Raw genomic sequence first — 12,911 nt, forward strand, 5'->3', positions numbered from 1 at the left:
GACGTTTATGTTATATAATATCATGCCCAAATAATTTTTATAAGGTTTCCAATTATTACTATTGGAAAGAGGAAAAGAGAATTAGTTTGAGGGTATTCTAGAAACTATCTTACGTTTTTTTTTTTTTTCTTTTTTCTTTTTTTTTTTTTCTCGTATTTTAAGAGTAAGAGTTTGAGATGTAACAAAATAAGTATTTACTGTTGTTAAGTAGATTTGATTTAGTACTATAAAAAAAAACTAAAAAGGGTTTAAACTATGGTTTGGTTGCCTCATTATTCATGGTTTTAATGTTGAAAACTAGCTAAAGTGTTAATTTAGTATTCTTTTCCAAGCAGAAAAAGCGTTTTTTAATGTGGTTTAATGAGAAATACTTACTCTAATTTTGGTGTTAGCCTAATCTTTGGGATGTTAAACCCCTTCTTAAAACTATGGATTGGTTACCTCGTTGTTCATGGTTTTATTGTTGAAAACTAGCTAAAGTGTTGATTAAAAATATTCTTTTCCAAGCAAATAGAGATTATTAATGTGGTTTAATGAGAAATATTTACTCTAGTTTTGGTGTTAGCCTATGCTTTGGGATGTTGGACCCCCTTTTTAAGCTGTGGTTTGGTTACCTCGTTTGTTCATGGTTTTATTATTGAAAACTAGTTAAAGTGTTGATTTAATATTCTTTTCCAAGCAAAGAGGTGGTTTTTAATGTGGTTTAATGAGAAGTATTTACTCTAGTTTTGGTGTTCGCCTATGCTTTTGGGATGTTGGACCTCTTTTTTTGTCTGTGGTTTGGTTACACTCGTTGTTCATGGACTTTTATTCTTGCACACTCGCTCTTTCTTTGTTTTACTCTCTCTCTCTTCCTCTTGAAGAGGCGGTTTTTAATGTGGTTTAATGAGAAACACTTACTCTAGTTTTGGTGTTAGCCTATGCTTTGGGATGTTGGTCCCCTTTTTTAAGCTGTGGTTTGGTTACCTCGTTGTTCATGGTTTTATTATTGAAAACCAGCTAAAGTGTTGATTTAATATTCTTTTCCAAGCAAAGAGGTGGTTTTTAATGTGGTTTAATGAGAAATATTTACTCTAGTTTTGGTGTTAGCCTATGCTTTGGGATGTTGGACCCCCTTTTTAAACTGTGGTTTGGTTACCTCGTTGTTCATGGTTTTATTATTGAAAACTAGCTAAAGTGTTGATTGAATATTCTTTTCCAAGCAAAAAGGCGGTTTTTAATGTGGTTTAATGAGAAACACTTACTCTAGTTTTGGTGTTAGCCTATGTTTTGGGATGTTGGTCCCCTTTTTTAAGCTGTGGTTTGGTTACCTCGTTGTTCATGGTTTTATTATTGAAAACTAGCTAAAGCGTTGATTTAATATTCTTTTCCAAGCGAAGAGGCGGTTTTTAATGTGGTTTAATGAGAAGCACTTACTCTAGTTTTGGTGTTCGCCTAAGCTTTTGGGATGTTGAACCTCTATTTGTGTCTATGACGTATCACACACACGCGCACGGACGCGCACGCGCGCACACACACTCTTTCTTTCTCTCACTCTCTCTCTCTTCCTCTTTCGTGGAAGAGGCCGTTTACTACCTTGTGGTTCGAAGTGTAGCACTTCACCTTGCTATATTTTATGTTTAATTTTTTAATTAAAGGCCTGCCACTAATAGGGATCGCAAAATGCTTCTTTATATAAACCATACGCCGGCAAAATACTTCATTATATTTTGCTACCCTTTTAACGGATGGTCATCTCGACGGACGGCCATCTCGGAAAACTAAAACAGAAAGCACAGAGGCAAATCGCTACATTTTGAACCATATGGGAGTAAATTGAAAATGCACTATACGACGACCGGGGATGACTTTTTGAAGTTTTCCCTTTTTCTTTTCCGCAATTGTCTATTAAGAAGATATGCCTAATGGACTCGGGCTTCATTTGGGATTGCAAACATGTTGCGTTACATACGGTGAGAAAACATGACTGAAAAATATTCTGTTTGTTTCCATAAGTAACATCATGTTGTGAATGTCGCAATGCGTTGGTTAAAATAGAATTTCTACAGTCCCACTAGATAATGGAGAAGTATATCTCTATATGCTTTCGTCCCAACTGCTTTACCTCCCAATGGCGACAGGCGCCCTCAATGCGAAACGGGCTCTTAGGGTGGAGGGTTGCTTAGCATAACTTGATTCATCAAGTGATTGAGCATGAGTAGCTTTGTGCGCAAAGCAAATTGAAATTCATTTTATGCAAAGAGGCCAAAACCCAAAACATTGTAGATTTTGTTTACGTCATTGAACTTGTTTGCTTGCTTTGTCTTTTTGATCTAAGAACTCCTCTTTGATGTTCGTTAAAATTCGCGCTAACATATTCCTTTACTCCCCTTCCATCTTTGTAAATTTCGACAATGTTTTCTACATTTATGCAAAAGCATTTCGCTCTTCACTCCAATTTTCGAATAATATGCAGCAAAGATCAAACTACAAGCAGATGTAATTTGTAAGCTGGAAAGTTAGCGGCATATGGAGGCTCTTCCTAATAAGAGTTAGTTCCTCTCCGTCGTCAATCGCTATTTATTTTTCTCCATGTTTATTTCTCTTTGTTAAAGTAATGGACTAATCCTTTTATTCCAGGTGTTTACTTTAGCCTTCTAGAGATCAAGAGGCCTAATACTTCTCGACTCGTGAAGGTTTTTGCTTCCTTTCCTTGTCTTTACATACCCTACTATTATCCATTCTATAATTTTACATATTTGTTCAATATTTTTTTCAATTGTTACAGTACCTAATTCTTATTTGGACCGTTATTACTCCTAAAATTCTTTTCTATGTCAAGTTTGTAACCTAAATTGAATTATTACAGTGTCTATTTCTTGTTATGACCATTTATTGGATATAAATATTAAAAGCACCGTTTTCTGGTAGCTTAAGCTTTTAGGAAAAAACGGTTGTTTTATATAATTTACTATAGTATTAGAGCAAGAGGTCCTGAGTTCGAGTCCCGCTAGGCTCCTAGCGTTATTTAATTTCCTCAAATTTAATTAAGTTCACGACTTAGGCTTATCAAAAAGTTACGAGTCCGTTCTCCGGTAGCTTAAACTTTTCAAGAAAAAACGGTTGTTTCATATAATTAACACCTCGTTATTCTTTTTTTTTTTTTTTCCATATGTTGTTGTTGTTGTCGTTGTGTCTTTAATCTTGTTAACATAATTGTGATTACTTCGTCTCGAGCTTCTCAAGTCTCAGGATAATAATTCTTTTTTAATTCTGAAAAATACAATTGGCTCAATTGGGTTTATGTTTTCCTTTACTATCTTACCTTTCATTTCATTTTTCATTTTTTTTTCCTTTTTTTCCATTGATTGCAGTTAGGATGCCAACCTCTTCGACGCAATGCGCGAGTATCGTTGAGAACTTCTACTTGTGTTTGCGAAGACCCTTCTCATTCTTCCACAATCATCAAGAAGTACGATCGGCATCCTCAAAATGTTGATCTCCCGCCGATACTGCCGAAGAACAAAAAGAAGCCTTACGCCGTCCCGCTAAAGAAGATGCAACGAGTGGCTCGGCAAGATAAAAAGCTGGCGCAAATGGGAATGGAGAAGCCTCTCGATCCCCCGAAGAACGGGTTATTGGTTCCCGAGCTTATTCCCGTGGCCTACGAGGTATTGGAACATTGGAAAGTGCTTATAAGAGGCCTCTCGCAGCTTCTACATGTCGTTACGGTTTACGGTTGCAGGTAATTTCAAGTATCTTGCAATTATTTTCTTGCTTATTCCAGAATTCTTTTTGAATGACCTTTTTAAATCTCAATAAAAGTGTTTAATTTAGTTGATTCGAGCCGATTAGTGACTCTTTAACTTTAAAATTTGAATGTGTCATTTATCTTTATTTGTTTAGTTAGCATATTCTATGCAATTTACGTAATTAGAAATTCATTAAAGTAAGTATTTAGCTTAAATTTTGTATCAGAAGAGCCATAAAATCATGTAACTCAAACAAATTGAAAGGTTGGGTAGTCGAATCAGAATTTCGTTTCCAATTTGCTGGTTTACTGTTATTTACTAGCGAGATTAAATCGGCAGTTGATATTTTACAGCAAATGCCCTGAAATCCATGTCGGCCCCGTCGGCCACAACATCCAGGATTGCAGCGGGACGGGAAGCGAGCGGCGCCGGAGCCACCACTCTTGGGTCAAAGGCTCTATCAACGACGTCCTCGTCCCGATCGAATCGTACCACCTCTTCGATCCGTTCGGCCGGCGGATCAAGCACGAGACGCGGTTCGACTACGACCGCATCCCCGCGGTCGTGGAGCTGTGCATCCAAGCCGGCATCGACATACCGGAGTACCCCTCGCGGCGACGAACCACCCCCGTCCGCATGCTCGGGAAGAAGGTGATCGACCACGGGGGGTTCGTAGAGGAGCCCAAGCCCTACCGTGCGGAAGACTGTATATCCTTGCTCGCGGAGCTCGACACGTACGAAACACTGAAAGCTCAGTCGCCGGTGCCGTCGGATACCAGACGGTTGGCGGAAAGAACGCTGAAGGCTTACAGCAGTGTGAGAAGCGGCGTAAGACGGCTGATGAGGAAGTACACGGTGAAGGCCTGCGGATACTGCTCGGAGGTCCACGTCGGGCCGTGGGGCCACAACGCGAAGCTCTGTGGGGCGTTCAAGCACCAGTGGAGGGACGGCAAGCACGGGTGGCAGGACGCGACGATCGACGAGGTGATCCCCCCGAACTACGTGTGGCACCTCCGGGACCCCGACGGCCCCCCGCTCACGTCGGCCCTGAAGAGGTTCTACGGCAAGGCTCCGGCGGTCGTGGAGCTGTGCGTGCAGGCCGGGGCAGAAATACCCGACAGCTACCGGCCTATGATGCGGCTGGATATCGTCGTGCCCGACACCGACGAAGCTCGCTTTGTCGCGTGACGCGAACAAGAACTGTAATTCGGTGTGATTCGGTGTATTGATTTTGGTGATGAACTTGTCTCACAGATCATTTTATCTTTCAATCAACCTGTATAATGTAAGTTTACTGTTGTAGATCCTACTTTTCTTCTAGCTAATAAATATTCGAGTTTATCTCTCTAAAAGCTCGAAGTTATCAGAGAACGGTGTTTTTTATATTTTGTATTCAAGCAATATACATGAGTGAAAGAGGCTCCAATTAAACCAGTTTAATTGCACAAAAACATACCAACTGCATAAGGAATAGATGATGTATCTGACATAAGCAGGAGCTGCTGAGTTGTTTCCAATTCTCACATTGTTTGAAAATTACAACTTGATTCGGCATCGTCGACATAACAAGTGAACTGATGATGTAAAATTTCCGCGAATCTTATGGTTGTTATTTTCGCGGAGATGAGTTTGAAGTTCACATCATCGTATTCTCGGTCTCGCGCAGATTTGCGCATAGAGGGAAGCCTCACTCTTCATTCTTCTTCTTCTTCTTCTAATTCTTCTTCTTCGACGTCGTCGATCCCCACCCAACGTGTAAATGCGAAGAGAAACTCCTTGAAGGTCACCATTCCATTCTTGTCCCAGTCCATTTCTTCTGTTTAGACAAATGAAAACATGTAAGAAGGGAAAAAAAAACACTAATATTGAATCACCTCCTACAAAATGCCAAACAATGCTAAAATTCTAAATAAAGAATTTAAGTGTCGATCGGCATGGACGCGCACTATGCTGTACTGTGCCGATAAGATATCAGTACAATACGGCTCCTTTGCCGATGACACAGCTCAAAACCTTCTTTACTTTGAAACTAGTTAGAAGTTATATGAATAAAGTGTACATGATTTGATGAAAATAAATCTTGTCGGCACAGCAAGTTTTCGGCATGATTCCGTGCTATGACAGTTAAATACTTACTATAAATAAGTTTGTTAATTTCATACTCAAAATTTCAAAAACAATAATCATGTAAAAGAAATGATGATGATTAATTAAGGTTGGCAAGAGGACAAGTCAAGGATGCGAAGGGTCCGATAAAGAGAACAGATTGAGCTCAAATGCCCAAAGAGTCCCTAGCCATATATTGAATTACACTATTTCATAGTCGTCGCATAGGATTATTCAAGTGTTTATTTCGTCTCACTTCTAGAATAGCTGCTACAGTTGAGAAGTAGAAGATAGATTAGATTTGAGAGCCAAATCAGACATCATGACCCCCAAAAGCAGAATCACGTCATTTTTAAGCTTCTGATTTTAATCAGGAAACATTGATGAAAAAACTCTACTCGAACAGCACTTCTGCAATAGCTCTAGCAGGGCTAAATAGGCCCTGAGTTCACTACATCCTTATCCTAGTAGTGAGAAAGTCGAAACATAATGTATGAGAAATACGAGGATGGAGGAATAAGTAATTGACCGAATCTCTTCATGGCTATGCGTCCCGAAGAGCGCTCTCCGGCGGTAGTCTCGTTTATCGCTTGAACCATCTCGTTCTTACTGACGTATCCGTCCTTATTCTTGTCCAGGAACACAAACGCGTCGACCAGCGTCTGAAAAGTCGACTCGAGATTCGGCAGTCCCATCCGTGATTTCTGGCGAATTTCGGTCATGGAACAACAAAGAAAATTCTATAAATGGCATACCAAATTGCGAGAAACCTACAATTTCTATTTCAATTTTCCAAAATTTTGACATCCCACATAATGTCAAGCCCAAAACTGGATCTTCTGGGTACAAACTTAGTGTTTTTTTTTAAAAAAAAATTGAGCACCCGCAGATGATAATTTGTTAAAATGATAAACAATATAGCAATTTTCAGATGCAGAAGGATACTGCTTGCTCCGCAGCTGGTTCGTTCAGGAGATAAACGAGGCACAGAAGTACGATGAATTCGTTGAATTTGATCCCCAAATTCTCATCTATATCACACGCCTCAAAGAGATCGCGAATCTCCTCCTCTGTAAATGATATTTTGAGCTTCTCGAAGCACCGTTTAAGCTCTTCGTGGTCTATCGCACCATTCGAATCTTCGTCTGAAAGGTGCAACAATAAAAACCAAAGGCAAAAAGGCTTAGCTCAAACATGACAAAATAACCAACCTAAAAATAATGTCGAATTGTGTGTATTTAGTAATGTATACATGAGCCCTCGAGACGAACTTGCGTACTCCTTATTTACGTGTTAAACTCATTGTTTGATTAAATTTAACTAAACGAGAAACTGTTACAAAGCATGTGGATGCGAACTGTTTTCGCGCATTCTTAAAGATGTGTACTTTGCATGGCCAAACCGAGAATTAAGTTTAAAAAATATGAAGAAGTATAGAACTTAACTTAAAGAGCACCTGCATCCTCAAGTAATATACGGAATCAAAATTAAGTTGTCAAAGGAAAAGATCAAGAAAAGGCAATGTTCAGGAAACTGAACACATGATTCTGCTCAGAAGTAGTAATAATCAGCTCAGAACTGCAAAGAATCACTCACCAAATTGCTTAAAAATAGTCTTGCAATTCCGCAAGTTCTTGTCTATTTTCGGGAACTTCATTATGATGCTGTTGAATGATTTCATGGAAGTCCCCTCCGCCGCTCTCTTCCGCATAGCCTCGACCATCTTGGCCTCGAGCTTCGATTCAGGCGGGCCACGCCTGAACGATTCGCTCCTCCCAACTACGCCACCCATAGTAGTAGCGACAGCAAAATGCGACTTACGCAACCCCTACCGAATATGTTTGTCTGAAACTTACAAAAGTTTCTGCTCAGAACTATTAGATTCTAGTTCGGAAAATAAAGTAACAGGATAAAATGTCAAACTAGAAAACATGTTGAGTTTCAAATTTTGTTGTCCATCATCGACGAAACAATATGATCATGAATCCTTTCTTATAAACTTTAGACACGGAGCAATGTACAAAGAAACAGTTAATGTTATCGCTCATCAATCATGTCAATATCCGTAAACCAAAACTAAGGCATTTGAGACGGTAAATTTCCGAAATGCGTAGTTATCGACAACTAAGATTTGGCCCCAAGAGTCAAAAAGAAAAAGAACAAATGTTAACAAAATCAAAGCAAGAATAGAGGTAATTACTCCAAGCAAGCTTTCGATTTGTTTACTGACAACTATATCAGAATAACTACAATTATCAGGCCAAATTTCTCTCCGTCGCGTCTGGGGTCGAGATGAAGTAAATTGGAGGAAATTAAATGAAGCAAATAATCTCTCGGGATTTGAACTCAGAACCTCTTGATCTTATACCATGTTAAGTTAATATAAAACAGCTGCTGCTCTCCAAGATCTTAAGCTAATAATTCTCAAATTTGGTTCCTAAGTTCCATCACAAGTGTCACCAAATCAATGCTTACATGCAAAGAGGGTATTGTATTATTTCCCAAAATAACAGCCCAAAAAAAAAAAGCTATTAATTGTTCAAAATCTACCAATTAGGGGCTAAATTATTGAGGAACATATCATTAATTTGTTGCTGTGATAGTTAGTATGTGTAACTTAATTATTGCAAACATCAAAGCAGGTTTAATTCCAAAAAAAAAAAAAAATCATCTTCCACAAGCAAAATATAAGAGAAAAAGATAAACTAGGGCCTCATTTAGCATTATTGCTGTTTTTTTTTTAAAAAAAAAGATAAAATTTTCATAAAAAAAGCGTAGGATGGGATTAGTCGATTGCAAAAAAGAAAAAAAAAACATTTTTTTTTGCTTCCAATTTTGTTTAAAATAAAATTACCATCAAATTAAATAAAATTAGTGCTGGTTTTTTTTTTAAAAAAAAAACAACAATACCAAATGATACAATCAAAATAATTCCTATTATTATTATGTAATTTTCACCACTGAGCTTCTACATAGCAAGAAATGCAACAAACGATCCACCATGATCAAAACAAGATGAAAAATTCCACTAAGAACAAGCAAATCGAATAAAAAAAACACTAAATAACGGGATCAAAAACTGAGTATCAAATTGAAACTTACCTTTATGGAAAAAGCAAAACAATATATATATATATATATATATATATATATATACAAAAAAACCAATAGGAATTAGAGAATAGAGATAAGGAGATGTTGGGATTGGTGAACTCGGTTTTCTCCAAGGATTCTTGAAAATGAGAGAGAGAGAGAGAGAGAGAGAGAGAGGAGGAGGAGGTGTTTCTTCTTTAACTTTTTTTTTAGGTAAAAAATTTTGGGGACGAGAGAGAGGATGAGGATGAGAGAATGAGACAGAGAGGAGGGTGTTGGGTGTTGGGTTGGTTGTTTTTTTTAGGGGGTTAAGTTACATTATTATTATTGGTCCCAACCTTTACACCATTTCTCAATTTGGTTTTCTATTATTTTTTTTTTTTTTGGGAATTAAGGCTCTGATATCTTGATTTTATTGTGATTATATTCCAACAGTTAAAAAAAGTGTTAAAATTAATGAAATCGTCGCGTCAGCGCCAAGGAGGCGACGGGTCAGCGCTAGCTAATTGTACAATTTAGATTTTAGTTTTACGTTATAAATTTAAATCTTAAATCTAAATTATATTTCGAATTACATTATAAATTCAAAGCAAGATTTTAAATTCGAATTCAAATGTCGATTTTGTATTTAATTTTAAATTCAATTTCGCATTTTAAATTCTAATTCTAAGTTAATTTCAAACTTTGATTTGGAATTTCAAATTCAAAATGTGAATTTGAATTCGAAGTTTAAATTCAAATTTAGAATCGAGATCAAATCTTCTTTTTAAATTTAAATTTTGAATTCAAATTTAAAATTTAAATTCGAATTCAAATGTAGGAGACTATTTTTTTTAGAGATAATTATCTATATACTCCGGAAATATTTCTTTTTTGTTTCAAATATACCCTTCATATGTCCCTCTAATGTTCAAAAATGTTCCCACAGTTATCACCCATTAAATTATCTCGAATTAAACGTGAGTTAAGAGCATGTTTGATTCACCTATTTTAGGATATGGAATTAGAATAAAATTCATTGATTCCGATAATTGTTGTTTGTTTTACAGGAATTAGATTTCAATTCCTTTTTCACTTCGGAATAAGAATGATCAAATTCATTTCAGCCCAATCCGACTCTGAACTCCGAATTGACTGATTCCAAAGTAAATTACCCAAAATCCTCTCTCGTAAACATCTCTTTCCTCTCCCTTTATTTTCTTAATCAAAACCCTCTCTCAAAATCGTAGAGCCTCATTTCGATTTCCATTCGAATAATAAACCAAATATTTTTGGATGATTCATAATTCCATTTTTCATTCCAAAGTAATCCAATTCAATTTTCCATTTCTACTCAAATCATGAACCAAACATGTCTAAATGTTTGCTAGAGTTTAAAAAATCAAAATATCTCTTTTGCCATTAATTTAAGGATAAATAAGAAAAGTTGGTGATGGTAGAAGGGTATATGTGAAAAGGGTAAAAAAGTAATTTTACAGAGACAACGACTATTGTAAATAGTTTACCAGCAGAACTTAACTCTAGTGATATATTTGAAATAACTTGAAATATTTAAAAAATATTTTTAATATTAGCCTCAGAATTTTTCAGATATAAACAATTGCTCTTTTTTATTATATTATTATTTTTTAAATATTATTTTTTAAAAAGGGGTGGAGGGCATTGTTTGTGGGTTGCCCATCACGTGGGCTACTCATGAGAGGAAAGAAAGTAGTGGAAGAAGAGGACTCTCCATTAAAAAAAAAAAAGTTTGTATCTAAATTAAAAATAGCCAATTTATATAAAAAATTCACTTATTTTGGGCTTTTGTAAAATTTGGTCATCTTTTTCGATTTTACAGATTTGGGCCGAATTTTCAGCAAACTGACCAAAATACTCTTATTATTTTTTCTCTCTCCTTTTTTTTTTTCTCTCTCCGAAGAAGGCAGCGGAGGTGGAGGCGGAAACAGCTCGCCTCGCCTCCGCCCCGCATGCCCTCGCCCTCGCCCTCGCCCTCGCCCTCGCCCATGCACTCTTGCTCTCCTCTCCCCCGACCTTACTGAGGCCGCGCCGCCACCCTTCTTCTCCACTAGGGCACGACGACGTCGAGACGCAGGCTCTTCTCCTCCACCGCGTATCGGAACGCCGAGACGTCGTCGGAGGCGGCGAGATCGCCTCCCACGACGTCGCGCTTGTTGCGATAGAAAGCAAGGGAGAGATAGTGATAAAAAAAAAATTATAGAAAAAAAATAAGAATAATAAAAAATAAAAAAATTATTTTTTTCTATAGAAAAGATCAAAAAATATAGGAGAAAAAAGAAGATAATGAAATTGCACTCTTAAAATAAGATTACACTGTTTTAAAAAAAATTTACACTATTTTAATAAAAATTATACTATTTGATATAAAAATTACACTCTTTTAAAATATATTTTACACTCTTTAGATCAAGGTTGCACCATTTATAAAATTTTTGCACAATTTCTTTTCTTTTCTTTTTTTTTTTCTCTTTCTCTTCTTTTTCTTCTTCTTCCTGCAGGAGATGGACGCCTCCCAGTGCGGGCTCTAGACCTTCCTCGCCCCTACCCCCCCTCCCTCGGCGAGCACATCCCCACCACCAAGCAACCCGCCGACCCCTCCCTCCTTCGCCTTCTCCTCTCCCAGGCCAAACCCTCATCGTCGTCGTCATCATTGTCGGCGGCGAGGGTCGTAGCGGTGCGGCGGCTCCGGGCGCTGGCGTGGGAGTCGGAGAAGAACCGCGCGGCGATGGTGATGAGGGAGATGAGGTTAGCGATGGTGGAGATCGCGTTCGAGGAAGGGGGGATTCGGATCTAGGGGTGGAGGCGATGTGGGTGCTAGCGATGGTGGGGGTAGGGGAGGAGGAGGCGGCGGCGGTGGCGGAGCCGGCGGAGTGGCTGCGGCGGCTGGGGAGTACGGTGGCGCGCACGCCGACGTTGGAGGCACGGGCCAGTGCCCCGGCGGTGGTGGAGGCGACGGCGGCAGTGGGGGCGCCGAGAGTGGTGNGGGGAAGAAGGAGGAGGAACTACAAAAGGAGGCGGTGAGGGGCAGGGCGGTGACCAAGCTCCTGCTCATGGTGCAGGGTGGGTGCTGCTGCTGCAGGAACAAGAAAAAGAAGAGAAAGAGAAAAAAAAAATAATGCAAAATTTTTCTAAATAGTGTAATATTGGCCTAAAGAGTGTAAAATCTATTTCAAAAGAGTGTAATTTCTATATCAACATAGTGCAATTTTCATTAAAACAGTATAATCTTATTTTAAGAGTGCAATTTCATCTTCTTTTTTCTCCTATATTTTTTGATCTTTTCTGTAGAAAAAGAATAATTTTTTTATTTTATATTATTCTTATTTTTTCTATAAATTTTTTTTTTATCACCACCTCTCCCTTGCTTTCTATCGCAACCACCGCAACGTCATCGGAGGCGATCTCGCCGCCTCCGACAACGTATCGGCGTTTCGACACGCGATGGAGCCTTAGTAGGGTCGGAGGCGAGAAGGGCGGGAATGCACGGGCAAAGGCAAGGGCGTGCAGGGCAGAGGCGAGGCGGGTTGTTTCCGCCTCCGCCTTCGCTATCTTCTTCTGAGAGAAAAAAAAAAAGAAAGAGAGAGAAAAAAAAAAGGAGAGAAAAAAAGTAATAAGGGTATTTTGGCTAGTTTGCTAAAAATTCGGCCCAAAACTGCAAAATCGAAAAAAGTGTCCCACTTTTGCAAAAGCCCAAAATTAGTGGATTTTTTATGCAAATTGGCCATTAAAAATTAAGTATACATGCAAATACGTGTAACAAATATTTTAATAACTATCTTAAATTAATATAAATTTATATATTATATTTATTCAAAAATTTATAATATAAAATTTAAATTTTAAAAAATAAATTTATTTATTATATAATATTAGAAAATATTTGTCATATTTTAACTCAAATTTAAATAGTTGATGCCAATAATAATTATATAGTTTTTTTTATTTTATAAAATTTATATA

At 37.8% G+C, this 12,911-nt stretch overlaps 2 protein-coding genes across 2 annotated transcripts in view; one reads left to right on the top strand and one right to left on the bottom strand.

The window, feature by feature from the left end:
- The window catches only part of LOC109720606 (APO protein 1, chloroplastic), a gene marked incomplete at its 5' end in the record, with an annotated part of 5,487 nt that extends 404 nt beyond the window's left edge, over positions 1-5,083 (top strand). The window contains 4 exon segments of the mRNA XM_020247837.1: positions 2,456-2,530; positions 2,620-2,675; positions 3,354-3,724; positions 4,085-5,083. Of these exon segments, the coding sequence (XP_020103426.1) occupies positions 2,509-2,530; positions 2,620-2,675; positions 3,354-3,724; positions 4,085-4,919 (1,284 nt within the window). The 3' untranslated portion in view covers positions 4,920-5,083.
- Positions 5,172-9,149, bottom strand: LOC109720607 (probable calcium-binding protein CML21). The gene is made up of 5 exons (XM_020247838.1): positions 8,940-9,149; positions 7,434-7,682; positions 6,783-6,982; positions 6,367-6,541; positions 5,172-5,547 (listed from the first exon to the last, which is right to left on the bottom strand). Exons 2-5 carry the CDS (start codon positions 7,627-7,629, stop codon positions 5,426-5,428), a joined length of 693 nt encoding a protein of 230 aa, XP_020103427.1. The 5' UTR covers positions 7,630-7,682; positions 8,940-9,149; the 3' UTR covers positions 5,172-5,425.

Source organism: Ananas comosus, linkage group 14 (genome assembly GCF_001540865.1).
Source record: "Ananas comosus cultivar F153 linkage group 14, ASM154086v1, whole genome shotgun sequence".
Lineage (NCBI taxonomy): Eukaryota > Viridiplantae > Streptophyta > Magnoliopsida > Poales > Bromeliaceae > Ananas > Ananas comosus.